The sequence below is a fragment of the Cydia amplana genome, chromosome 12, assembly GCF_948474715.1.
Source record: "Cydia amplana chromosome 12, ilCydAmpl1.1, whole genome shotgun sequence".
Lineage (NCBI taxonomy): Eukaryota > Metazoa > Arthropoda > Insecta > Lepidoptera > Tortricidae > Cydia > Cydia amplana.
Genome location: NC_086080.1, coordinates 16,275,015 through 16,300,310, shown reverse-complemented (window position 1 = coordinate 16,300,310; position 25,296 = coordinate 16,275,015). Strand labels below are relative to the sequence as shown.

General features: G+C 38.7%; 1 protein-coding gene across 3 annotated transcripts in view; it reads right to left on the bottom strand.

The window, feature by feature from the left end:
• Positions 1-25,296, bottom strand: part of LOC134653149 (6-phosphofructo-2-kinase/fructose-2,6-bisphosphatase) — a 46,547-nt gene that overhangs the window by 7,091 nt on the left and 14,160 nt on the right. Inside the window, exons 1-8 of one of the 3 annotated variants that reach the window (XM_063508479.1) lie at positions 11,629-11,784; positions 10,524-10,649; positions 8,634-8,794; positions 7,602-7,736; positions 4,328-4,501; positions 3,207-3,302; positions 1,995-2,213; positions 593-827 (exon numbers count right to left, since the gene is read on the bottom strand). In XM_063508479.1, the coding sequence (XP_063364549.1) occupies positions 593-827; positions 1,995-2,213; positions 3,207-3,302; positions 4,328-4,501; positions 7,602-7,736; positions 8,634-8,794; positions 10,524-10,649; positions 11,629-11,692 (1,210 nt within the window). In that variant the 5' untranslated portion in view covers positions 11,693-11,784. Of the gene's footprint in view, positions 1-592; positions 828-1,994; positions 2,214-3,206; positions 3,303-4,327; positions 4,502-7,601; positions 7,737-8,633; positions 8,795-10,523; positions 10,650-11,628; positions 11,785-25,296 lie in introns of those variants that run through there. The other 2 variants (XM_063508477.1, XM_063508478.1) reach the window with 2 other exon arrangements.

Sequence of the window (25,296 nt, the reverse complement as noted above, 5' to 3'; positions counted from 1 at the left end):
GACAAACTGCCGAGCTAAGAGAATGGAGGTGATATCAGGAAACTATATCCCCAGGAATCTAAGAAAACAGGCATAGTTTCTCTGTTTGTTTAGATATTTGTGGCCTGGTTACATTTAAGCCAATATTTATTTTATTCCACTCACGCACCAATTCGAGTTTTAGTTTTGACGTTTTTGGTTGAAGATATGCCATTTGATTTGATATGATATTTGGTTGCAGTATCATATTGGAAGCAGATCTAATAACTAGAACTTGAATTGGTCTGTAAATATTGTGATCAAAGTTTAAAATTAACAAATTTTGATAAGTTTATAAATAAGTTTCAGCGTGTTTAGAAGATTTTAAAGTGAGGGCGAGCAGGTAGAAAAATCTGACTGTTATCTGTACTTACAGTCAGCAGCAGAAGTTGCCAAGCGGGCCAGGTGTTCAAAATGATCTTGACGCGACTTTATTGTTAAGAGAATAAGAGCGTGTCAAGGTAATTTTGAACACCTCGCCCGCTTAGAAACTTCTGCTGCTGTCTGTACACATAATTTCTCAAACTGTTCCACCCCAGACCACATAACACAGGAATTCTACTAGATCACTCACCAGCAGACTTGTCAAGGAAGTACGCCAATAGACACCGCATGACCGCCTGGTGTGACACCACCAGCACGTTCCCCTGTCTCTCCAGCTCCATGATAACAGGTTCGAGTCTCGCCACGAGGTCTTCGTAGCTTTCCCCCCGGGGGTATCTGTATGCGAACTTGTTCGCGTCCCGCGCGTTGAAGTCTGAAGGGTACTTTTCTTGGATCTCAGCGTAGGTCATCTCTTCACAGATGCCCTGGGGGATAGATAGAATAGAAATCGAGATTAAACTTTATCTCTTTGTATTTGTTATGTGTTATTTGTATTAATGTGTTCTCTGAATAAATGATTTCTGTTTTAAAACTGTTTAGACGACAACAGTTTCACTCACTTAGCAGCCGCCGCGAGCACTCGAGCCTGAGTACGGAACAACCGTCTGTATGGCGCGTCGCATCCACGACGTCCACACACGCAGCCCGGGGATGGCCTGAGCGTCGATGTAGCGGCCTATAGCGTGATTATGGCCTGGTAGATGTCTCATACACTTACAGCATCTATCTCGTTGAGTGCCTTCCACCGCTCCTGCGGCGCTTTGACGTCTTTAACCGTCTGTATGGCGCGTCGCATCCACGACGTCCACACACGCAGCCCGGGGATGGCCTGAGCGTCGATGTAGCGGCCTATAGCGTGATTATGGCCTGGTAGATGTCTCATACACTTACAGCATCTATCTCGTTGAGCGCCTTCTACCGCTCCTGCGGCGCTTTGACGTCTTTAACCGTCTGTATGGCGCGTCGCATCCACGACGTCCACACACGCAGCCCTGGGATGGCCTGAGCGTCTATGTAGCGACCTATAGCGTGATTATGGCCTGGTAGTATCTCATACACTTTACAGCATCTATCTCGTTGAGCGCCTTCTACCGCTCCTGGGGCGCCTTGACGTCTTTAACCGTCTGTATGGCGCGTCGCATCCACGACGTCCACACACGCAGCCCGGGGATGGCCTGAGCGTCTATGTAGCGACCTATAGCGTGATTATGGCCTGGTAGATGTCTCATATACTTACAGCATCTATCTCGTTGAGTGCCTTCCACCGCTCCTGCGGCGCTTTGACGTCTTTAACCGTCTGTATGGCGCGGCGCATCCACGACGTCCACACACGCAGCCCGGGTATGACTTGAGCGTCGATGTAGCGACCTATAGCGTGATTATGGCCTGGTAGATGTCTCATACACTTACAGCATCTATCTCGTTGAGTGCCTTCCAACGCTCCTGCGGCGCTTTGACGTCCTTAACCGTCTGTATGGCGCGTCGCATCCACGACGTCCACACACGCAGCCCCGGGATGGCCTGAGCGTCGATGTAGCGGCCTATAGCGGGTATAACTTGATTATGGCCTGGTAGATGTCTCATATACTTACAGCATCTATCTCGTTAAGCGCCTTCCACCGCTCCTGCGGCGCTTTGACGTCTTTAACCGTCTGTATGGCGCGGCGCATCCACGACGTCCACACACGCAGCCCGGGTATAGCCTGAGCGTCGATGTAGCGCGCTAAGGCGCTGGCGTAGTGCGTGCCGCGGGGAGAGAGGGCGCTGTCGCCGCCGATGCGGCCTACGATGTTGTGCACGCTTTCGCCATGCTGGAAATATGAATAAATTTTATAGTCAACAAAATTGGGTAAGTAGTCAAGTCAGTCTCTTTTTTCGAACCGTCAAAACGATTTTGCTACTATGGAATTTATATGAAACACTAGCATGTGACGTCACAATAAAATGACCTACTCTTAATAGTTTTATACGGGTTTTAAAATAGAAATTGTGTCAAAAAATAACTGCTGTCTACGTTTCTGTATTAATCTTCTGGTGCTTTATTTCATGCATGGTGTAAAATAATTTGTTTAAAAAAACCATCAAATACCCTATTGTGACTTTGAAAATATCGTGAATGGATGCACGCCTCGGTTGAGTTACGGATTCGTGGCTTTTAGGGCCACCACTTTACCATCATCTTCCTTGCGTTATCCTGGCATTTTGCCACGGCTCATGGGAGCCTGGGGTCCGCTTGACAACTAATCCTAAGAATGGGCGTTGGCACTCATTTTACGAAAGCGACTGCCATCTGACCTTCCAACCCAGATAGGAAACTAGGCCTTATTGGGTTTAGTCCGGTTACCTCACGATGTTTTCCTTTACCGAAAAGCGACTGGTAAAATGTCAAATGATGTTTCGTACATAAGTTCCGAAAACTCATTGGTACGAGCCGGGGTTTGAATCCGCGACCTCCGGATTGAAAGTCGCACGCTTCTACCACCAGGCCACTAACGCTTCACCGGCCACCACTCTACCAACTGTAGGATATGATGGCAATATTCGCCGTGATGCGACAATTTTCAGTAGCTCAGTTGGTAGTACGGAGGCCGGAGTTCTAGAGCAGTGAGTCTTAATCTTGGTTCAGATCATGAATTATTATAATTTATTTTAAAATTTCAATAAGTTTCAAATGAGTAGTGCGAAAGTCAAACAATGTTAATGTTAAAATAGCCATCGCACTAGACGAATAATCTAAAAGTATTTAATCAAATCGACGGCCATCTGAAGTCGTCTTAATTTTAATTTAAAGACTCAAGACTCACCCTAGTCAAGTATATGGTCCGTGGCACTATGTGTATATTCATCAGGTAGTATACTATCCGACTCTGTATGTGTCCTTCGTGTTTGTGCACCACTACCTAAAAAAAAGCAAATAACAATATTTATAAGAATTATAAGAAAGCTTTTCCTCACAAAGTGAAATTTTTATATAATTATTCCGGAATGATTAACACATTCAGTGCCAAAAACCCGACTATCGGGTATTTTATGATTTCGTTCCGAGGTCGGACGACCCGATAGTCGGGACTCGGGATCGTGGTACTACAGCTTTATATGACGAAATTTTTGTGGCCTGGCGGGGATGTTTTGTTTGGCTGGGTGGCAATGAATGTGTTGAAAAGGGTTAGACAGATTTTTACACATTTTAAAGGCAGGTTAATGCATATCATGCCTATGAGAACACATCGGATCGAACGGACATTTCAAAACTATAAGTAGATTTTGGCCAATTTGGCTACGAAATCCTCATATTGTTCTTTTGTGTACCAATAGCAGGATTAACCAAGAGATCTCTTCAAATTCAGCTTTAATTTCGCGCACTTATAGTCAACAAATCAATTTTTCACTAGAAAAAAAAGCGCGAACTTAAAAAAAAATCTGGGTGATCGACCCTTTGCGCCTACGTTTTGAAAATAAATCGCCATTGAAAATATTGGTTTGGCCAACTATAAATGACATTCACCCATTCGTTCACTACCTTTACCTTCTCTCCCGTGTCGTAATCTTCATAAAGCTGTAGTCAGACTCGAGGTTTTGTAGTGTTCGATCCATAGTAAAAAGTTGTTCAGGGGCCGTACCATGATGTCCATATTGCGATTCCGTTTAGGAGCTAAACTGAATCGCTCAGGGACGGAGCTAGGCGACTTATATAGCTCCGTCCTTTAGCGATTCAGTTTAGGTCCTAAACAGAATCGCAATAAGGGCATCATGGTAAGGCCCCTGGTCGCTTTCTTTTATGTTACACTTTTAGCTTAAATATCACTTAACCCCTGACACATGTCTAAATTTGTCAGCCACAACCTTAATAATTTATAATTAAATTTTGATTGGCATTTCTGTGAGACTCAAGGGATTAAATACCATTCACCCATTCGTTCACTACCTTTTTTACCTTCTCTCCCGTGTCGTAGATCTTCATAAAGCTGTAGTCGGACTCTAGGTTTTCTTCTAGAGGCTCATATTTCTCCTTGTAGTGCTCGATCCTTAGTAAGAAGTCGTTTAGCACGTTGTCCGTGTTCTGTATGTTCGTGTAGTCGGGGCTGCTCACTTTCACTTCCTGGAAATAAAAATTTGGGTTACTTGCATTGCAAACCGCTTAACTTCAAAATCGGATAAATCCAACTGTCAGATTTCGGTGTTAAGAAATAGTAGTTTGTGTTACAAGGGATCAAAATGATATATTTCCGTCAAGGGCGTACATTGAATCCTGAATGAAGCGATGGGTTCTAAAGTAGAATCCTGAGCGTAATGAGGGATTCAAGTGTTAACGCCCAAGACGAAATAATTTTGATACCGTGTGACACATACTGCTTTTCACATCAACTATAAGGAAAATAAAAAAATCTTAGTGTTGACACAATCTGATGCTTAAACTGATTATTTAAGCTAAAAAAATAATGTGCAAAAAAAATGTAAAAATAGTGTGCTAGAACAGAAAAGTGTTACTTTGATCCCTCCTAGCAGGGAGGAAAAGTGCCACTTTGATCCCTCCTAGCAGGGAAGAAAAAGCTCTTTTCCGAATAGGTGGTGTGAAAAGGTTTTTTTTGTTAGCCTGGTTTAGTGCCCCACTGCTGGGCAAAGGCCTCCCCTTCTTTCCTTCACTCAACCCTGTCGCTTGTATTTTCCCGCCAATCCGGATAAAATGCGTCCAAATCGTCCCGCCATCTCCTATTCGGTCTGCCTGCACCCCGGCCTGCACTATCGATGGTGTTCCAGAAGAAAAGGTAATAGGGTAAATATTTCCGAAGAGGGTACAGTGGATTTATACGAGTTTGAAAATAAGCGACTCAAATATGTAGTGTTGAACCCGTTTTTCAACTTGTGAGTATCTGTAACTCCCAAGTTATCTGTTTGAAATACGATTTTGAACAACAGTTACCTACATTAAAAAAAAATCACAATTCGGATCTATTATAACAAAACTTGACTACGTCCAGTAATGTAACGTTCGAAATATATCTTTATACTTTTTATAGAAAAAAAAATTGTGCAAGAGTATGGCAGACCTCGAAGAAGATGGCGGCACGGACGTTTTTCGGAAAGATTTGCCTAATATTGCCATAGATCTAGATGCGTGGAAGAAAGAGAGGGAGGCCTTTGCCCAGCGCCCAGCAGTAGGACACAATAGGCTAACAAATAAAATAAGAGGACAAATAATAGGTACGTTTTAAGTAGGTCTCCTCTGCTGTTTAGAAGCCATTAGATTAGGTACATAATCGTAGGATCCGTTGGTAACATACAAAGCTACTCATCACTACATAGTATAAAACAAAGTCGCTTCCCGCTGTCTGTCTGTCTGTATGTATGCTTAGATCTTTAAAACAACGCAACGGATTTTGATGCGGTTTTTTTTAAATAGATAGAGTGATTCAAGAGGAAGGTTTATGTACCTATCATAATTTGTTACCACATAGTTTTGTGTGTATAAATAAAAACAACACAAACAACTTTTTACAAAAAAATAAAACTGACTTCAAAAAGGATGAAACAAAATATTATCCTTTTTGAAGTCTACCAACTGATATGTTTGAAGTCGGTGCCAAGCCAAGTAGTAACAATACGAGTCAAAAATGGGATTTATAGCCATAAAGCTGATTATTTTTGACTGGTATTGATACTACTTGGCTTGGCACCGACTTCAAACATATCAGTTGGTAGACTTCAAAAAGGATAATATTTTATTTCATCCTTTTTGAAGTCGGTTTTATTTTTTTGTAAAATATTTTTATTTTCCACTTTTAGTTTCAATCGGTGAGTGAATAATCAATCATCCCCTATTTTCCTACCCATAAGGTTGGATTTTTTTTTCCAAATTTATATGGGACCAACTTCGGGGTATACCCTTTCCAATAAAAAAAATAATTATCAAAATCGAACTACTCTGTAAAAAGTTATGCGTGATCATACATAAAAAAAATATATGCGTCGACTTGAGAACCTCCTCCGTTTTTTTCGTCGGTTAAAAAAGTAAATCGTATAAAAATGCATTTATTATGCATACTGTAGGTAGTTGTTTCAATCGGAAAACTGTTTACAAGTCCAATTAGTCTATCGCTAATACGTTGCGCGATACTGGTTCAAAGTACCACCGTCGATACAAATAATTGACCATAAAATGAGCCTTATCGCTACGAGATAAGGTGTACCATTGGTTAGTACCATCGCCCACACTGTTATCTGTTTATCGGTGGACCTTATGTCTTTTGTAATAAGGTCCACCGATGGAAAGTTAAGAGTGTTGCTGTTTTGTATATACCTAGGTGTTTGTAGGTACTTACAGTTGTTTACTTGTTTAGTGCAAATCCATATGTAATGGAGTAAACAAGGTGATTGCAATCAATGTTGACGTCGCGACTTATCGATACACGGTGCGGAAAATTTCTCATTCAAAGGTTGAATTTAATATATATTTGAGATAGTGCATAATATATATTCTAGTCGGCTGACCAAAATCTTCTAACAGTTAATATGATGATAGGTTTTATTTTGCATACATTTAATAAATAGTAATAATCAGTAGTAGTGTCTGACCGAAACCGAATTGTTAGCCGAAACCAAAGGTTCCGTTTTGCTCTAGTTTCGATCGAAACCGAATCTTCAGCCGAATAACATCAACATTTATTTAGCAAATAGGCCACAAGGGCACTTTTACACGTCAACATGGAATTTGTACATACAAGCAAAAAAAAAACACATCAGCAATTATAAAATAGATCTAAGCCGCAAATATCAAATCAAACTAAAATATTACATAGAGATGTATAAAGTCTCTACGAGTAAATGTCGAATTACAAAAAAAAACTACAATAAATAAAATAAATATTATAGGATATTCTTACACAGATTGACTAAGTCCACACTAAGCTCAAGAAGGCTTGTGTTGTGGGTACTTAGACAATGATATATATAATATACAAATACATAGAAAACACCCAAGACTCAGGAACAAATATCTGTGTCATCACACAAATAAATACCCTTACCGGGATTCGAACCCAGGACCGCGGCTTCACAGGCAGGGTCACTACCAACTAGGCCAGACCAGTCGTCATAATAATAGTATTTAAAAAAAAACACAAAGATACAAAAAGTTTGCGCGACGTAGGAATTATGTCGAGCGGTACAGCGCCATCCAGCGGTCCAATCATGTAACTCACCATTATATTCTGCTCAATGATGCGGGGGTCGTCACAGATGGATTCCACGAAGAATAGTTTGAAGCCCATCTCGTGCACTACGATGTCGCGGATCATGCGCCTGCGCTCCCGCGTTGAATTCGTCGCGTCAAACACCTGAGTAACATACAAATACTCTTTATTGCACACCTCAAAAAGAAAACAATACAAAAAGAAGACAAACACAATCAGAGATAAACAACAGGCGGTCTTATCGCTGAAAAGCGACAACATACACTATGAATTAAACGCAGGTCATTTTAGCAAGAAAGATAAAATAAATAGTGACTAAAGTTCAAGTTTAATTTCGCCTCGATGGATTTCAAACTGGAAATCTTGCTTCTACAGGGTGGTAGACTTTACCGCGTCCGCCCCCTTAGACCAGCCACTCGCAGATAAATTTCAGCGCGTCAAGCGCGCACTGCTGCCTAATTTCCATGTCTGTTTTTTTCTAATTACCATGGCTGTATCGTCTAATTACCATGGTCTTGTTGTCTAAGCCCTATTGCCTTATAGGCAGCAGCCATTTGACGAGCCACTCTCAGACATCTTTCAACGCATTGCTGTCTAATCACCATCGTCTCCTTATTTTCCATGTCTGGATAAACTTACCGCGACCTCCCCGCCTTTGACCAGCCACTCGAAGACAACTTTTAATGCGTCTAGCGCGCGCTGTTGTCTAATCGCCATTGCTTCTTTATTGTCTGCTCTGAAGAACCCGTTTAACACGTACCTACACTTACCGCGACCTTGACATTGTCTAATTGCCATGGCTTTATTATCTTGCCTTGTTATCAGACTCTATAAACTTACCGCGACCTCCCCCCCTTTGACCAGCCACTCGCAGACATCTTTCAATACGTCTAGCGCGCACTGCTGTCTAATCGCCATGGCATCTTTATTGTCTGCTCTGAAGAACACGTTTAACACGTACCTACACTTACCGCGACCTTGACATTGTCTAATTGCCATGGCTTTATTATCTTGCCTTGTTATAAGACTCTATAAACTTACCGCGACCTCCCCCCCTTTGACCAGCCACTCGCAGACATCTTTCAAGGCGTCTAGCGCGCACTGTTGTCTAATCGCCATGGCTTCTTTGTTGTCTGCTCTGAAGAACTCGTGTGACGTGTATGCGCTTGTGGCATGCCGCCGGTATTCGCCTAGGTTGAATACTGGAAACGAAAAGTTTAAACAAATTAATGGGCGCTTTTTTTTTGTTGTCCCAAACACTTTTTTTTCAAATTTGGGATTTTTAATGTTATTTCTACTCAGAATTACGAGCTCTTTCTATCCTAATAGGGGAAAAAAGTGTCCCAAAATTTCCATACATTTTTTCATTCCATTCTTCTTTCCATTACGCGACCACCACACAAAGTCTATAAAAAATGGTGACGGAATGGAAATAAAAACCTTAGGACACTTTTTTCTCCTATTAGGCTACAAAGAGCTCGTGATTCTGAGTAGAAATAACGTAAAAAATCCCAAATTTGAAAAAAAAAAGTTATTGGGACAACAAAAAAAAACGCCCTAATACAGCTAACTATTGCCTTATATACTATGAAGATTATGACACTCGTATAAGACTCGTATGAGGCATGTTTTTTCCTTAGACTTTATTCATCTTATACAGAGTCTTTGATAAAATGAAACGAAACCATAAATTAAATTATCAAGAAAACACTTCCACAGGACTTCCTCATACGGTTTTTCATGACGTGAGTAAAATAAACTATGTTTCTCTTACCGCACCACCTTAATTACAATTGAAATTATAACTCTTAGGGTATGTATAGTCAAAGAATTTAATTTCCGACCTATTTCGTACCTTGTCACAGTGACAATCAATATGAATATGAAAGTCGCTAGCACAAAGTACAAAATATATAGGAAATTAAATTCATTGACTGTACAGTCACCTGCAATAATATGTTACTCTCTTAAGGACGCAAAAATATGACCAATGTGACACGCTCTTATAGCTCTACAAATAAGATCAATTCAGTTTAGCATTTTTGCGGTCTTCATTGTGTAACATAATATTATTGCAGGTGACTTATACATATAAAGAGTACAAAACTCGAATAATACCTATTTAACTTTAATTTAATCGTTATTCCACAGCTTAATCAGTAATTAATGTAGATGTATGTACTCGTAACTGGACCATAAATCACAATAATTAAATATCAATATAATGGTTAGCACTGTGGTTAACTAATTAAACTGTGTGCTAACTCAGGGCTCAAAGACAAAAGTTATATTTATATTAAAGTTTTTTTTTTAATCTAATTTTTATTGAGGCTTTGGACACTCTAGAGGTGAACATGTCAGCCTCATGGGTGCTTACATAGTTCCCTACTCAAGGGAGAGATTAATAAAGTGGTATACACTGACTGCTTTGTCAGATAAAGGCTCTGCCAACCAACAATTGATCTGTCCGTTGTGCATGGAGCCCAAACTACCAAAAAATATTTTTCTCAAGTCCGAATTCCGGACGCACTCCAACAACACGTGAGACAAGTCATCAGTCTTCTGGCAGTCTAGATGTTATTCATACATTATTATTATTATTATTCTGTTTTAGATAGGCAGCTGATGATGGTACGTCAATCATAGTCACTCATTCATTCATTATTAAAATTTGTATCCTCTATCTAATCTAATACCTTTAAACGAGCAATTCTTGTATATTTATTTATTTATATAAATGTATACATATATATTTTGAGGATCTCGGAAACTGCTCTAACAATTTCAATAAGATTTGCTATATTGGGGTTTTCGAGGGCGAAAAGTCGATCTAGCTAGGTCTTACCTCTGGGAAAATGCAGATTTTTGAGTTTTTGTATGTTTTCCAAGCAAAGCTTGGTCCCCCAGATATTAAAATAAAACAGTACTAACCCCTTGTATTGATTCCTATCCAGTTGAGATATCGGGAAAGTTTCTTGGAGATGTAGGTCTTCCCCCGCGCCGGGAGCCCCACCATGGCAATCACGTGGGGAATGTTCACATAGTTCGCCCTTTCACCTGTAAAAAGAAAATAAACAGTTTTAAATAAAAATATTCACTCTCTCTGCTCACAATTCACATTATTGAGAAATTTTATGATCAATACGTAGTGGGGTCCACACAGAGAGAGCATGCCTGCTTGCTCAGTGTGGACCCGGCTAATAGGAAACCAAGCAGAGAAGAATTTTTGTGTTTAAATTTTGGCACTGGGAATTCTATTCTAACAAGTAACATATAAAGTGGTAGTTTGACACAAGTATGTGGCAGATTATCCTTGTACATTTTAGACAATATCTATGTTTTTGTTGTATAAAATACTAAGGTGCAGCATACAACATAAGCAGGAAAATTCCAAAATAGAATATTTGGAAGCAGTCAGGATTTAACTTTGCCCGTTGCTTGCTATGCTTTATATTCAAATAATACTATCAGATTAATGCATTTAGTAGTGCGGTACTGGAAACATACAGCTTGTCATGATTACAGGACAGTAAACAAATTCACAGTGGACAGCCCGCAGATTTAGGGAGTGCCTAAAAGCATTAGCCCCTCCCAAAAGCATATTCATAAAAAAATAAGTCCCTCCCTAAACCTACTCTCATAGGATTCAAGCCCCCACAATCTAAAATTCAGGTTCCACCACTGATGATAGGCATTAGAATATAACTAGATAACTGTCTAATTGGAAATGTTTCTAACTAGAAAAAGGCTAATTTTGTAATAATATTTGATGTTCTTTATTAATATGCGATGATTTCTTGCTCATTTATAAACCTTAACGCAAGAATATACCCTGGTACCTTCAATAATATCTATAGACTTGACAATTCCGTCAAATGCATGCTTAATTCCATTTTAAGCCATTTAGAACAAAATAACAACTCTAAATATATTCACTGGGGCCATAAAGGTTATCAACTCATAAGTGTTTCAACTAGCCACGATAGTGTGATATATCTCTTTCCAGTTTTGCGAGGAATACTAAAGCTGTACCAACCGTCTCCAAAGAATTGCTTATTAAGATATTTCCACCCTTCTGCGCGGTTATCGTCTGAATCCATAGTGCGCGACTGATTACTTTATCACTTATTTTTATTTAATACACAATTATTTCATTAAATTTTAATTAAAACCCGTGTTGACGACTACAATCCGATCCGAGCTATAAAATCGCGAATTCGGTCTAGCTGTCATCTACACTGACGTCACTGACATAAGTGACATATCCATTTTTTTCATTCTATCAATATCTACAATAGTTACATTTTACGCAAAAAATATTGGCCTGGCTAGTAACTTTTTCGTGTTTTACTCAACTTTTACACTGAGAAAATGATAAATAAAAATATAAAAGGTACAAAAAATAAATCTATTTCATGGTAAGTATGATATTTAGTTAGAAAAATTATTTTCATTTTGGCAAAAACTTCCGAGTCATGAATCAAATAATGGTAACGCGTTTAACGGAACGGTGTCGGTGTACGTAGAAATATCCTAGATTTCGCTGTCACATCATTGATTTGACACTGGATGCCATCCGATTTTGAAGCTTAATGACTAGGTACAGCATAGGTACAGTAGTCGATATCCCTTATGGCTCCTCTACACGATGGGCCAACGCCGGCCACTCCAAGGGACGCATTTATGCGTTAGAGGGAGCAAGTGATATTGCTATCTCATTCTACCGCATGGCTGCGTCCCTTGGAGTGGCCGGCGTTGGCCCATCGTGTAGAGGAGCCATTAGAGCTTAAAGCATAGCACCTGCATAGCACCCGTTACATTTAAACTCGTTTCTATGAGCATTTTAAAGATATACCTATACTTAGATTAGTAACTACAGAGAAAAAGATAGCAAAATTAATTTGCTAGGTATCACAAGGAGAGCGAGTGGGTCGCGTGCGTCAGATCTTATCAGTCGCCACTTGACTGTTCATATTATCTGGGGCTTCTCAGATAACCCTACCTTGATAATAGTTAATAACATTAATAACTCACCAATTCGCTACAAGCTGGCCACTCATAATAATTATGCAGTTAGAACTATGTACTTGCATGTTGAGTCGCTAGGTATAGGCATAGAGAAATATAATAAGACAAGACTGCTCACTCCATACATCAGTTAGACTATTAATTTCAGTGTCTACATCTAGCATCGAGTAGCGGAACTATCAGTACTGCTACTTGACAATAGATGTAGCACCGACCGGAAAGTCTTATCTCAACAGCATAAGACTTTACAGTACATATGGGGCTACTTTTCCGCACTAGTGCGTAAAATAGCACTTTTCGTGCGTATGTCGAAACTTTAGAGTGCCATATGTACTGTAAAACGTTGTTCGATACACGTGCGAATAGATAATTCGCAACTCGTGTCCAATTAAAACACTCCCTTCGGTCGTGTTTTAATTTATCGCCACTCGTTTCGAATTTCCTCTTTTTCGCACTTGTATCGAAAATAACTATTCCGGTCGGTGCTACATCTATTGTCAAGTAGCAGTACTGATAGTTCCGCTACTCGATGATGCTAGATGCTAATTGTCTTTTTTTGGTACTAAAACTGATGTATGGAGTGAACAATCTAAAATCTATTTTTTTATTCGGTAGACTGAAATGACAGTTCATAGTATGAACATAAAATGTCATTTCATACTAAGAAATGTCATTTTAGTCTACCGAATTAAAAAATAGACTTTATGTATTTTTTTCTCTATGGTATAGGTAGCGTCGTTAGTGCGACATAATGGCAAGATTGGCAAGAGTAGGGGGTTGTGCACAAATCACGCGAGGTGTTTTCGGCTACTTTTTGACCCCTCCCCCTCTTGGTGATATTTGGTAAGATTTTTGGCTAGTACTCTCTACATCCGATTCTATGTAATTCCACACAATATGTGGCCGTACACACTAAGGGACGTCACGTTGTGCCATCCCTAATAATTGCTCGGAGCAATGCTGAGCCGAACGGAGCCGAGAACCAAGAAAGGATCAGTTTCGCCCCCTGGTAATTCTAAATCGCGCTATTGGAGTTTTCCCAGTCTTTCATTGCGTACTCGTGTTTGAATTCATAGTATAGTATAGTGATATAGTGAATGTCCAATGTCAAGGGAGCCGTGCCGTATTGCCGTACGGCCCGTACGTAGTAAAATTAGCACATCCACTCACTTTCATTCACGCCTTGGCACGGCGGCGTCAGTCAACAAACAACATACGATATGCTTGTTCAGAATCTTGTAGTTGTAATCTAGTCTCCACTGTATTTTGACCTTGACATTAGTAATACTTATGTGTAATGAAAGTCCAGACTTATGCTGGTTTTCTGTGAGACATATATAGCTCGGTTAGCGAAGAAAACATTTCAAATGTTACGTTTGAGTTAGGAATGATGAAGCCCATTTTGGCAAAGTTCAAAAATTCAATTTATTTATTTCCATTACCTACAGTATCAGCATGTTGTTCGTAAGAGTAGGAAACTCAAAAATCTTCGAAAATTGCGTTAGGTAGGTACGTAATATTTGAACGCCCCCTAGCTCACAATTCGAATAAAAGGCGAAGGAAATGGCTACGTAATTCGTAAGTAGCTCGCGGTAGCACCATCTATATTATACACAAAACGGGGATGAAGATGTTGATTCTAATAATATTTCTAATATAGGTTACTTTACTCTTTGGGATTGACCGTCTCTTTTATTTATTTGTCTTGCCTTACTTACGAACCCGCGATCGAGCCCGATTTGGCAAAGACTGGGAATGCGAATATACTGTAATATGTGTCAAGCATAATTAATAGAGTGCACTTACGTAATTAAATAACGTATTTAATGAAGCGTGAGAGTCTGAGAGTCATAATATAATTGGCGCCATTTTCAGACGGATGTTGGCACGATTGGCACGCATTTAAAAGATTTTTTTTCAGACGATATTAGATCTATGTATAACTGAAAAACACGCGAAGTCGGTTATAGAACGGCGCAGAATATCAAAGTTTCGGTATAATGAATAATGAACTACAAGCAGAGAGCGGACTGACAATGCAGTATGAAGATACCCTATAGTTCATTTTTTTTAGCATTAGAAAAAGATAGCGTGACGTGACGTACGCGTTTGCTTTGAGTCACTTTGTATGGGATTTTGAGTTTCGAAAACGTCCCGCTTGGCGCGCTGTTCAAAATCCCATACAAAAACAGACATAACGGAAACGCGAAAGCTCTTCACGCTATCGAATGAAATTTACAATAGGGGTTAAGATCCATACATCAGCGTCTCTTTAGTTCGCTAAAGCGATACCAAAACACGATATTTTTCGGTCTAGTATTAAGTACGAACCACGAACAAATGGACGAAATTTCGATTGTTTAGGTTTATATGAAAATGAACTCAGCTCGATAATAATGGGGAAACTGTTGTACCTTGGACATGGTTTTACCTCGGACAGAATGCAATATTTCCACATTGCCACGGTTATTGAAATATTTCATTTATATTATTTGAAACGTTATTATTAAGTATAACGAACAAGCTATCAACGAAACTTGAGAGCGGCTGGTAACTCAAGAAAAAATTAAAATATAAATTGTGTTATGAAAAGTCAGTATTTCGAACTTTACATCAAGGATGATTATTTCATGTTTTACTAATAGATAGTAAAACTTAATATAATAAGTTAAACTTTATCTAGTTTTTTTTCTCCATTGTGTTACAAACACTAAACAAAAACGTTAATATGTACCATAAATACAATTTAATAACTAAAAATAAGTTAAACTTAAGTTAATTAGGTACTCGATGGTAGGGGCATATATTTCAGCCTAATCTCAATAGGAAGTGCTAAATACCAAGCTTACTTGTCCAAAAAGTTGCTTTGTTGTACCTCGGACAACGAAAATAGGTTGTACCTTGGCCCGTACTTGCTACTTACTGAAAATATTTTTTTTAACTTAAGGTTTCATATTTGCCGTATTTATAATTATTAGTTATATGCGTTATAAGTTACCAAGTAATCAATTTTAGAAACAATGCATAAAATGTTTTAGGCAAAAATAAAAATTTACCATTGCTAAGTATATTATTTAGTTATTTATTAGTACTAGAAAAATCTATTCAATGGCGTAAATATGCTAAAAATATCTGTGATTTCATATATAAATATTTTTTCTATGATTAAATTATAAATTAATTAATTAAAATTATCAAGTCCGAGGTACAACGGGAAATGACCAAGGTACATCAGGGGTGTTGTTCCTTGGACACTTTTCCTTTTTTTTCGTCAACGTATCCCATCAAAATAAATAAACTGATCTTAAAATTTTATATCGTAATAGATAGTTTATTAATGTATCTTATAAGATTCGGATAAACAATAATTCTACAGCCATTAGTTTTTTTTCTAAAATTCATAAAAGAAAAAACCGGCCAATTGCGAGTCGGACTCGCGCACGGAGTGTTCCGCACCATCAACAAAAATAGAGCAAAACAAGCAAAAAAACGGTCACCCATCCATAGTGACCCCGCCCGACGTTGCTTAACTTCGGTCAAAAATCACGTTTGTTGTATGGGAGCCCCACTTAAATCTTTATTTTATTCTGTTTTTAGTACCTATTTGTTGTTATAGCGGCAACAGAAATACATCATCTGTGAAATTTTCAACTGTCTAGCTATCACGGTTCGTGAGATACAGCCTGGTGACAGACGGACAGACGGACGGACGGACGGACAGCGGAGTCTTAGTAATAGGGTCCCGTTTTTACCCTTTGGGTACGGAACCCTAAAAAACTGTCCGAGGTAAAACAGCTTCCCTACTCTTTCCCTCCTTGTTTACATCATTATAAACGGCTCTATAGGTACTTAGCGTAATTGTTTGCTAATATATACACTAATAGAGCGGTTCAGGCATTATCATTTTTCACGTTTCACGAGTAGGGGTACTTTTACAATATTAATTTTTAATTTAATGTGTTTTGTATAGTTGCTCGCAGACAACTATACAATGGAAAAAGAAAGAGGAAAGGAAGGAATAAGGAGGCCTCCTTTATTGACTCTTTTTGCATGCTAGAGGTATCGATTTTGCGTACTCGTAACCATTTGTGACGTTATCTATGAAAAGGGACCTTTTTTTTGTCGATGGCGCTTACGCCATTATTAACGATGCTCCGATATAAATACAATGCCGTTCGACGCTGCGCTGTGCGGCGTAAGCGCCATCGACAATAAGTCCCTTTTCATAGATAATGTCCCATTAGAGGATATTGAAAAAGCTATTTGAATTGATAATTAATGTATTCTAAACCTTATCACAATAACATAAGTTTTATTGTCGCCAATCAAAACTTAATACGGTATAGGTCTCAGATCATAGAAGGTACTAGATATCTGACGGAGGCGTGGCGCGTGTCGCCGCAACATGGTCAGGCTGACCATTTTTCTTTCCGCCATAAGACCGGTAAGACAGTCGCAATTTAGCTGTCGTAGAAAAATGTGCTCGTCAATTTACGTAAAATGCCGGTTTGTAGCGTTGTTTCGTGTAGAAATAGGAGTGCTAGCAAAAACTATAGGGATCATGGAGTTACATACCACATGTGAGTACATTTTTTTTTACGTATTAGTCAATAAAACAACACATTTTAACAAATAAATCCAGTGACGTATGATTTTACTCAGTCAGACCATTTTGCCAAACAAACGCGTGGCAATTTGAATATGCATTCTACATTGACGGCTTAGCATGGAAAACTATTTGTAGTGTGCTAGGCAACGGCGCAATGCATTAAGCCGCTAACGATATCCACAACGGCATTATTGTTTCTTGGTACGGCCGCTAGCCGGTTCCCTTCTTTCCGCAAGGAACTAGAGTGGCGCTCGTGCATAATTGAGGTTTAAGCGTTATCGATAAAAATATCTGGATATAGTGTGTATGGAAGTAATTATTTTTCAATTAAAATTTTACTATTATTTTGTAGTAGTATACCTATTAATTGTTAATAAAAATTCAGTAGGTAGGTACGTCAAAGAAAAAAACTGTTTTAAATATTATTTATTACATTGTAGTTTATACCTATAAGTAGGGTTTGCAATCCGGATCCGAAATGTAAGTATGAAATTATCCGGATCCGCGGATCTTCTCATACATATCGGATCCGTCGTGAAAATCCTACTCGCGTCTAACGACAATCCCAAAGTAAACAATATAAACAAACAGTAAATAAAATCGTCACTAAATTTTATACCAATTATGTTAGGTAAGTACGTTTTGATAAACATATAACAATCTTTCGAATCATTGCTATTTTTTTACCTTACAGTAGAAACCTTTGTGACAGAACTTTATGGATTGAATAATATAGGTACTTACCTTAATCGTACCTTAAAAATCTTAGCTCGCAAATAAGGTCAAATGTTTAAAGGTAGGTATATAAATTAAGTCAATGGCAATTATTACTTACTTAAAACATTTTAATGCCAAAACAATAAAGTCATGTTTAGAACATAATACAAAATATCGATAGCTGTTGTAAATTTATCGACTTGTCCTACTCTCTAGCGTCGCCGCTCTTGTCCTTTACCCCACGCGGTTCGGCCAATCACAGCGCGTGAGTTGGTTGTCTGGCCACGCCCTCAGTGATGTGGTGGGGCACAGTTGGAGACACCGAGTCTCGTTGAAATTATGCTTCGTTATAAATCTCCTTACTTCTATGATCTGAGGTATAGGTACATGTTCTAATCAAGTTTGTTGTCGAAAGGGTTCCAAAACAGGTTCCAATGACAGGAGACACGTGTAACTCACAATGGACCAGTGAATTAACGAGAATTAGCGAACAATAGAGAGCCGTTAATACTAATAACGGGTGACGTTGGTGTAACTGGTAAACAACAAACAAAATTATATAATTGAAGAGGCAAAAACCTGAAAAACCATACTTTATCGCTGTAACCGGTCCGGCCACGACATTGCGCGACCGGCGGCGGCAACCATAGGTGGGAACGAAAGGTCCGATCGCTGTGTCTCGCTCCAATTAACGTATGGTTGCCGCCGCCGCCGGTCGCGCAATTTCGTGGCTGGGCCGTAAACGTAGTGGAATCAAACACATTTTACAAGAGATTCCTTCCGTGGACATTACAATAAAATTTAACGACCCGGGTTCATATATCTATAAGAATTTCCTTATTGCTTTCGAGTTAGTGCAAATTATCCTATTGGGTTTCCAAAAAACTGGAAACCTTGGATTTTTTACAAGACATAAAGGAAGTTTCCATTTTGCAAATAGGAAATCTTATTCCGCATTGGAAATTGGTTATACTAAAGTCTGCGCATCCAATTCTTTATTTAGTTATTGACGGAGAAACAAATTTAAAAATCGGCTTTAAAATACACCCCTTGGGAAGGGCCGTAGAGGACGCATACGCCATTTCTTGGGATTAGTTGTCAAGCGGACCCCAGGGTCGAGCCGTAGCCACAGGGCGGACACGCCATACATCGAAAATCATTTGCGTTTATATGTGTGAACGGCACGTCTGTACACGCGTCATTGTGTGAGTACTGATGGAGTACTGAGTACATGAATCTAGTATAACTGGATTGGGCATGAATGGTGGGGATAACTGACAGAACGGGATAGTCTTAAGCCCTTGCTACACGGTCGCCGACAAGCCCCTCAGACCGCGTGGCCTTGGTCTGGACGGACCGTGTAGACAGTTGTTTCCAACAAAATTTGACCAAAACTGACCAAGGTCAGACGGTTAGAAGGCTTGTCGGCGACCGTGTAGCAAGGGCTTTATGTATCTTTCAGTAGGAGTAGCAGCGAAAGCGCTATTATTGTTTGTCCTTGTCACAGTCTCACTTTTTGTTTTGTTCCCCACCGTGCCATAAATTGGTATGGATGATTGGTTGAATTTATTTGTTGCCCACCATAACAAATAAATTCGACCAATGATTGGTCGAATTTATATGTTTTGTCCCTCACGGGGGCACGCGTAGACCACTTCTATAGGATGCTACCTTCTATGACTGAGTAAGTCGCTTAGGGCTGACACTCGAGCGGCGTGATAATGATAATACTATTACGTATTCTGTGCCGTAGCACAAACGCCGGGATAACGCGAGGAAGATGATGATAATGGGAAGGGCCGTAGAACAAGTACTCTAATATTACAGAACCATGGTGCGTGGCCAACGTGGAATCGTTAACGCTTCGTAGCGAAAGAAACGAAACTGTCAATGTCACACTAGTGAAGAAGAGTGATAGAGAGATTATATACTACGATACGCTACGGAGCGTTAACGTTTGGCACGTTGGCTACGCGCCCAGAGATGAATACAGGAGCATCTATGAATGCACCATTAGCGGAAGCAGACACCCACACCTCATTCAACTAATGCAATCTTGTTTCGGTACGTATTGTACGTAGTGACTAATGATAATTTGCCATTTTGCTCTGGAAAGTGGTTAAAACTACTATTCAGCGCCACGAACTTGCACCAATTTATTTAATGGTTTTGGTAAGTGGTTGTTTCGTTTTTACCTATTTTATTGTCCATTTAGATTTTAGTCAATTCGTCGCATTACCTGACATCATTGAGACGCTACTCTGAATGCGCCGTTTTGGCTGCGTTTCCACCAGAGATGTATGAAGATGCGTAGTAGAATCACTTAATTTACTTATCCTTGGGCAGCTCTAGTGGACGATATTCTACTGGTTCACATCCCTAGCTACGCATCCTCGCACATCTGGTGGATACGCAGCCTTAGGGTAAAGTTAATAGATTGGAACATCGAGGATGCTAAATATTTAAATTAAAGGGTCCGCAAACTATTATGAAAACGTACCGTCGGCTAAAAAAGGAAGGTAAAATCCGTAGGTACTTTCTGAAAAGTTTAAACACGTAGGTATAGGACATTCCTAGCTTATCTAGTAACTACTAGTAATTGATAACTTATTTTTAGTTTATTTACAAAGCACGAGCGAATCACGCATCCGTATGATTACCATAATAAACTCGAACTTTATGGAGGTCAATATAAACTTAAGATAGTAAACAATGTGCTTATCGTTGACAAAAACTCATCAAACATCAACATTTATTCAGCAAATAGGCCACAAGGGCACTTTTACACGTCAACATGGAATTTACATACAAGCATTTACATAAAATACATCTAAGCCGCAAATATCAAATCAAACTAAAGTATTAGGTACATAGAGATGTATAAAGTCTCTAAATGTCGAATTACAAATAAAACTATATTAATAGTATTTAAAAAAACACAAAGATAGAAAAACTATAATCTAAAATTATTTAGAGGTGTAAATGTCTCTAAGTGTCATAACTAAAAAATTACAATATATATTTAGTTACTTAATCAAATTATCCTTAGAGATGTATAGGGTCTCCAAGAGTCAGAATCCTGTATAAGTACCTAATTAAAACATTCATTAAAAGAGAAAAATGGCAAATGAGAAAAAAAAAATTTGACGCGAGTGTGGAAAATACGCTTGAAAACTTAACGAAGGGCGCCAAAACCCGATTTCGCTCTACCCTGATCAAGGACTCGGGCCGGCACTGCTTGTATGTTACATAAAAAACGGTATAACTTCACATAACTTCACACACTAGTTAATAATAATAGAGTTAGCGCCCACACAAACTTGTGTTCCTCGTCAGACAATCTCTATTCAAGTGCAATCCTGTCATGATGCATTTCAAACTAAATTCTTCAAAGACATTATAATTATGTAGGTATAATTACTAGATATATACTGCACTTGCATTACGTGTTCAACACGATACCTAAGTACATCTATATTAGCTGTATAATTATTATAACGGTTATATCTTAAAGCATATAACATGCATAATAACCTAATGCTCGCGCTAATCTTGTTATTGGCATGTTATTGGACATAAAATGCAGTCGTGAGCGTGATATGCATACCTACCTAAGTATATGAGTGTCGTAAAAAAGAGTCAAGGGCAAGTTATCACACAACATCTTATAATATCTTTTTAATTTAATATCTTTACCGCCACTTGCACCATCCCACTAACTCGGGGTTAACTGGCTAAATCATTAACCCAGTGTCTAATATGGTACTGGTTACCATGGTAACGCCAGGTTTAACCGGTTAACCCCGGTTTAGTGAACGGTGCAAGTGGCCCTTATAATGTTAGTTGGCTGATATTAATAAAAACAAAACAAAAATAACAAAAATTAACAATAGAAGAAAAAACACGGATTTAATATATATATACCTAGCAATAAAAAAAATATGTTTTTTTCAACACAGATTAATATTGTCAATATCTGGTCGCGTAGCCAAGATGCCAATCGCTTACGCTTCGTAGCGAACGAAACGCAACTGTCACTGTCACACTAATATAGAAGAGTGATAGAGAGACACAAAGCGATTCGATGGCGAAGCGATAGCGATTGTAACCTTGGCTAGGCCGCCTGTGTCGGACTGTTTTGATTTTTTTGATATTTTGTTTTTTTAAGGCGCTAGAGCCCTTCAAACATGGCCAAAATAGCCTAATTAAATATGCCGCAATGAGATGAGATGGACGTGACAGTAAGACGAATTACGGCGACCTTTATGAACGAAGCGACTTTGACGTTTGGTCACAGATAAATTACGTAGAAACGGTTCTTTTGTGGTTCTTTTTATTTACAATTGTTTTTCTGTCACTGCCACGTCCGCGGCGCGTGCGCTGCGGTGCGCGACCGCAGCTTATCTAGAGAGGTATTCTCAAATGATTCTTAATTTTGTTATGTTACTAATGTAACTTGGGTCGAGCTCAGAGGGTCTACCGCGAATAACGATAATCCAAAATTATGTGTCTGTCTGCTGGATAGATATATATTTATCTGCTGACTTGACGGAACGCTGCACAAAGTGCTGCTTAGGGTAGTATTGCAGTCCAATTCCTTTGTCAAATGTGCGCTGCGTCTCAATCTGATTAAGTAAAATGTGAGACGCAAAATACATAACACATTGGACCAAGAAATTGGACAGGTGGAATACCAACAACCTGAACTGTGAGTCATGTGACTCTGAACTGAAGTTGTGTCATTTGTGATGAGTGATGACAGATGTATAGGCCTATGGTTACGTTGGTTAGGCTTTTTTGAAGTGATTCAAACTTCTTTAGCCTGTGCACTTTTTGTGATGGGGATGAGGTAAGATTCGTAAGACGTAAGACGGACACGTGACCTGATCGAAAAACTGTTACAATGTCATTGAGTTTTTCTTTATTGATTTAAATGCCATCTAGTGAGTTTCCCTCGAACTGGTACTGACGTAACTCGAGTACTAACAGTGATGTGATTAGGGGTTTCAAGTAATGCGGCAAAATAATGTTAGATGGCGTTAACCTCAAATATACATAGTGCTGCAGACATTTTGCACTAGTCATTGAGTTTTCACTTCTGCCGGCACTCCCGGAGTGCAACCCATTGTTGTTTTTTTTTCTATACTGTAAGTGTAAGTGTTTGTGAACTATAGTAGCAGTATACTACTACTGACTCACACGTACGCATGCTCTGGGTGAACGGCTGCAGGCTGGTAAACAAACATGTGCCGTTATTGTACTTTGACCGCAAACTTAGATTACTCTGCGGACTCTGTGCTCTGGTTCCAGTATCATAAGTCAATTATGTTAATTGTGTTTCTATACTAATAAAATAAATAAAATCACTTAATTGAGACAAAAGTCCATAAAGCACAATATAAAAAAATTACAATGAAATTAAACTTAATATATAATTGCTTCTGATTTGTGCTACTTAATTGTTTTGAAATACCTTGCACTATACCTACCTACAAAGTTTTTTAAGCATTAGGAAAAGACTAAACGATTTTGACGTGTCACTTTATTGAAAAACTCACTTTATTGAGGTGTACCTATAGGCTCAAATCTCCGCTCCCTCCGGCGCTCCGCTCACAGATCCGCACCACGTTATATATTGTCTTTATTGGGAATACTTTGTACTAATTACAAAAAAAACCGACCAAGTGCGAGTCGGACTCGCGTTCCAAGGGTTCCGTACATTAAGTCCGACTCACGCTTGACTGCACATGTCTAATAGATTTTCCGGTCATCTATAGGTAAAGAACTATTTTGTATTTTTTTTTTCAAAATTTTAAACCCGGTAGTTTCGGAGATAATCGGGGGGAATGGTCGGACAGACAGACGCACGAGTGATCCTAAAAAAAGTGATCCGTTTTTTCCTTTTGAGATACTGAACCCTAAAAACGTAGTCCCCAGTGCCTAAAGTGTATTTTTTTATTCGGTAGACTGAAATGACAGTTCATAGTATGAACATAAAATGTCATTTCATACTATGAAATGTTATTTTAGTCTAACGAATAAAAAAATAGACTTTACTGTGTGCCAAAACCTGTAGGTATAGTTGCACATAATTGTTGCTCAATTGGGTCCAATAATAACAGCTGGTTATCAACAGTTGTTATTATTATTAGTGTCTACGTCTGGTTGTCAGGAATTTAATCGATTTGTTTTCGTTATCGTAATAAGCTTTGGGTATTAGTAGCTGTCATTTAGGCTCGGCCTAAAATCAAAGAATAAATGGATGACCGATAGTAAATGTTAAATACACTGACACACCCTAAGCAAGGTAGGTATAATTATAGGTAGGTTAATTTTGTTATCCGTGATAGTGATAATTTTTAATAACGCATTTTATATTCAATTTACTTGCAACTGATTAACAAACTGTATAATTATTTGTAGTTTATGTGACTGCTACACAATGAAAGGCATTAAAATACGGGTGTGGGTTTATGAAAGGTTTTAAAGCGAGTAATATAAACGAAAAACTAATGAAATGAACGATGATGATAGAGTCTGGCTAATGAAAGTTGAGACTGAGATTTATTTAAAACTTTTTATATGGCAACTTTTTTCCTATCAAATAAGCTGTAAGCTGTCATTTAATTTCATAGTAAATTTATTGCCAGGTGCGGTTTTTATTGAAATTCCCGCTTTATCTCAGTCTCAACTTTCATTAGCCAGACTCTACCCATTACCCACACCCACAGAACAACAGGCGAGATATTTAACTAGTGAGAGTTGTGAACAGTAGCTTCCTTGTAAACTAATAATAAATAGACACCTCGAGCGTTGTCTGTAGGCCAAGGACGGGTGAAGCTACGCGTCGCACCGTAACTCGTCTAATCCATTTAACTTCGTCTAATGTATTATAGGTACTGTACATTAATGTAGTATTCAGCGTCAATAGTAGCGGATAGAAAAACGCACTACGTATAAAATCATCTCCTACACTTCACAGCTTTTAACTTTACAAAATTACAAATAGCTCTACCTAGTACCTACATAGTACACAGACGATTTTCTGTGACATAGTATACAAGACACATCTCTTTTTGAACAATTTGTACATGTTTCCGTATGAATTCATGTTAGTTAAAAGGGAGGTCTCATGGTTGATAATAGACAGGACACTAGGAGACCCTATACATCTCTAAGGATAATTTGATAAACTATGTTATCTTATAGTTCTGACACTTCTTAGAGACATTTACACCTCTAATAAGTTTAGATTTTATTTTTTTCCATGTATCTGTTTTTTATTTATATTATAGTAGTTTATGCAACAGTGATATAATAAGGGTTCTTAAAATTCAAGGGTCGAAGTTA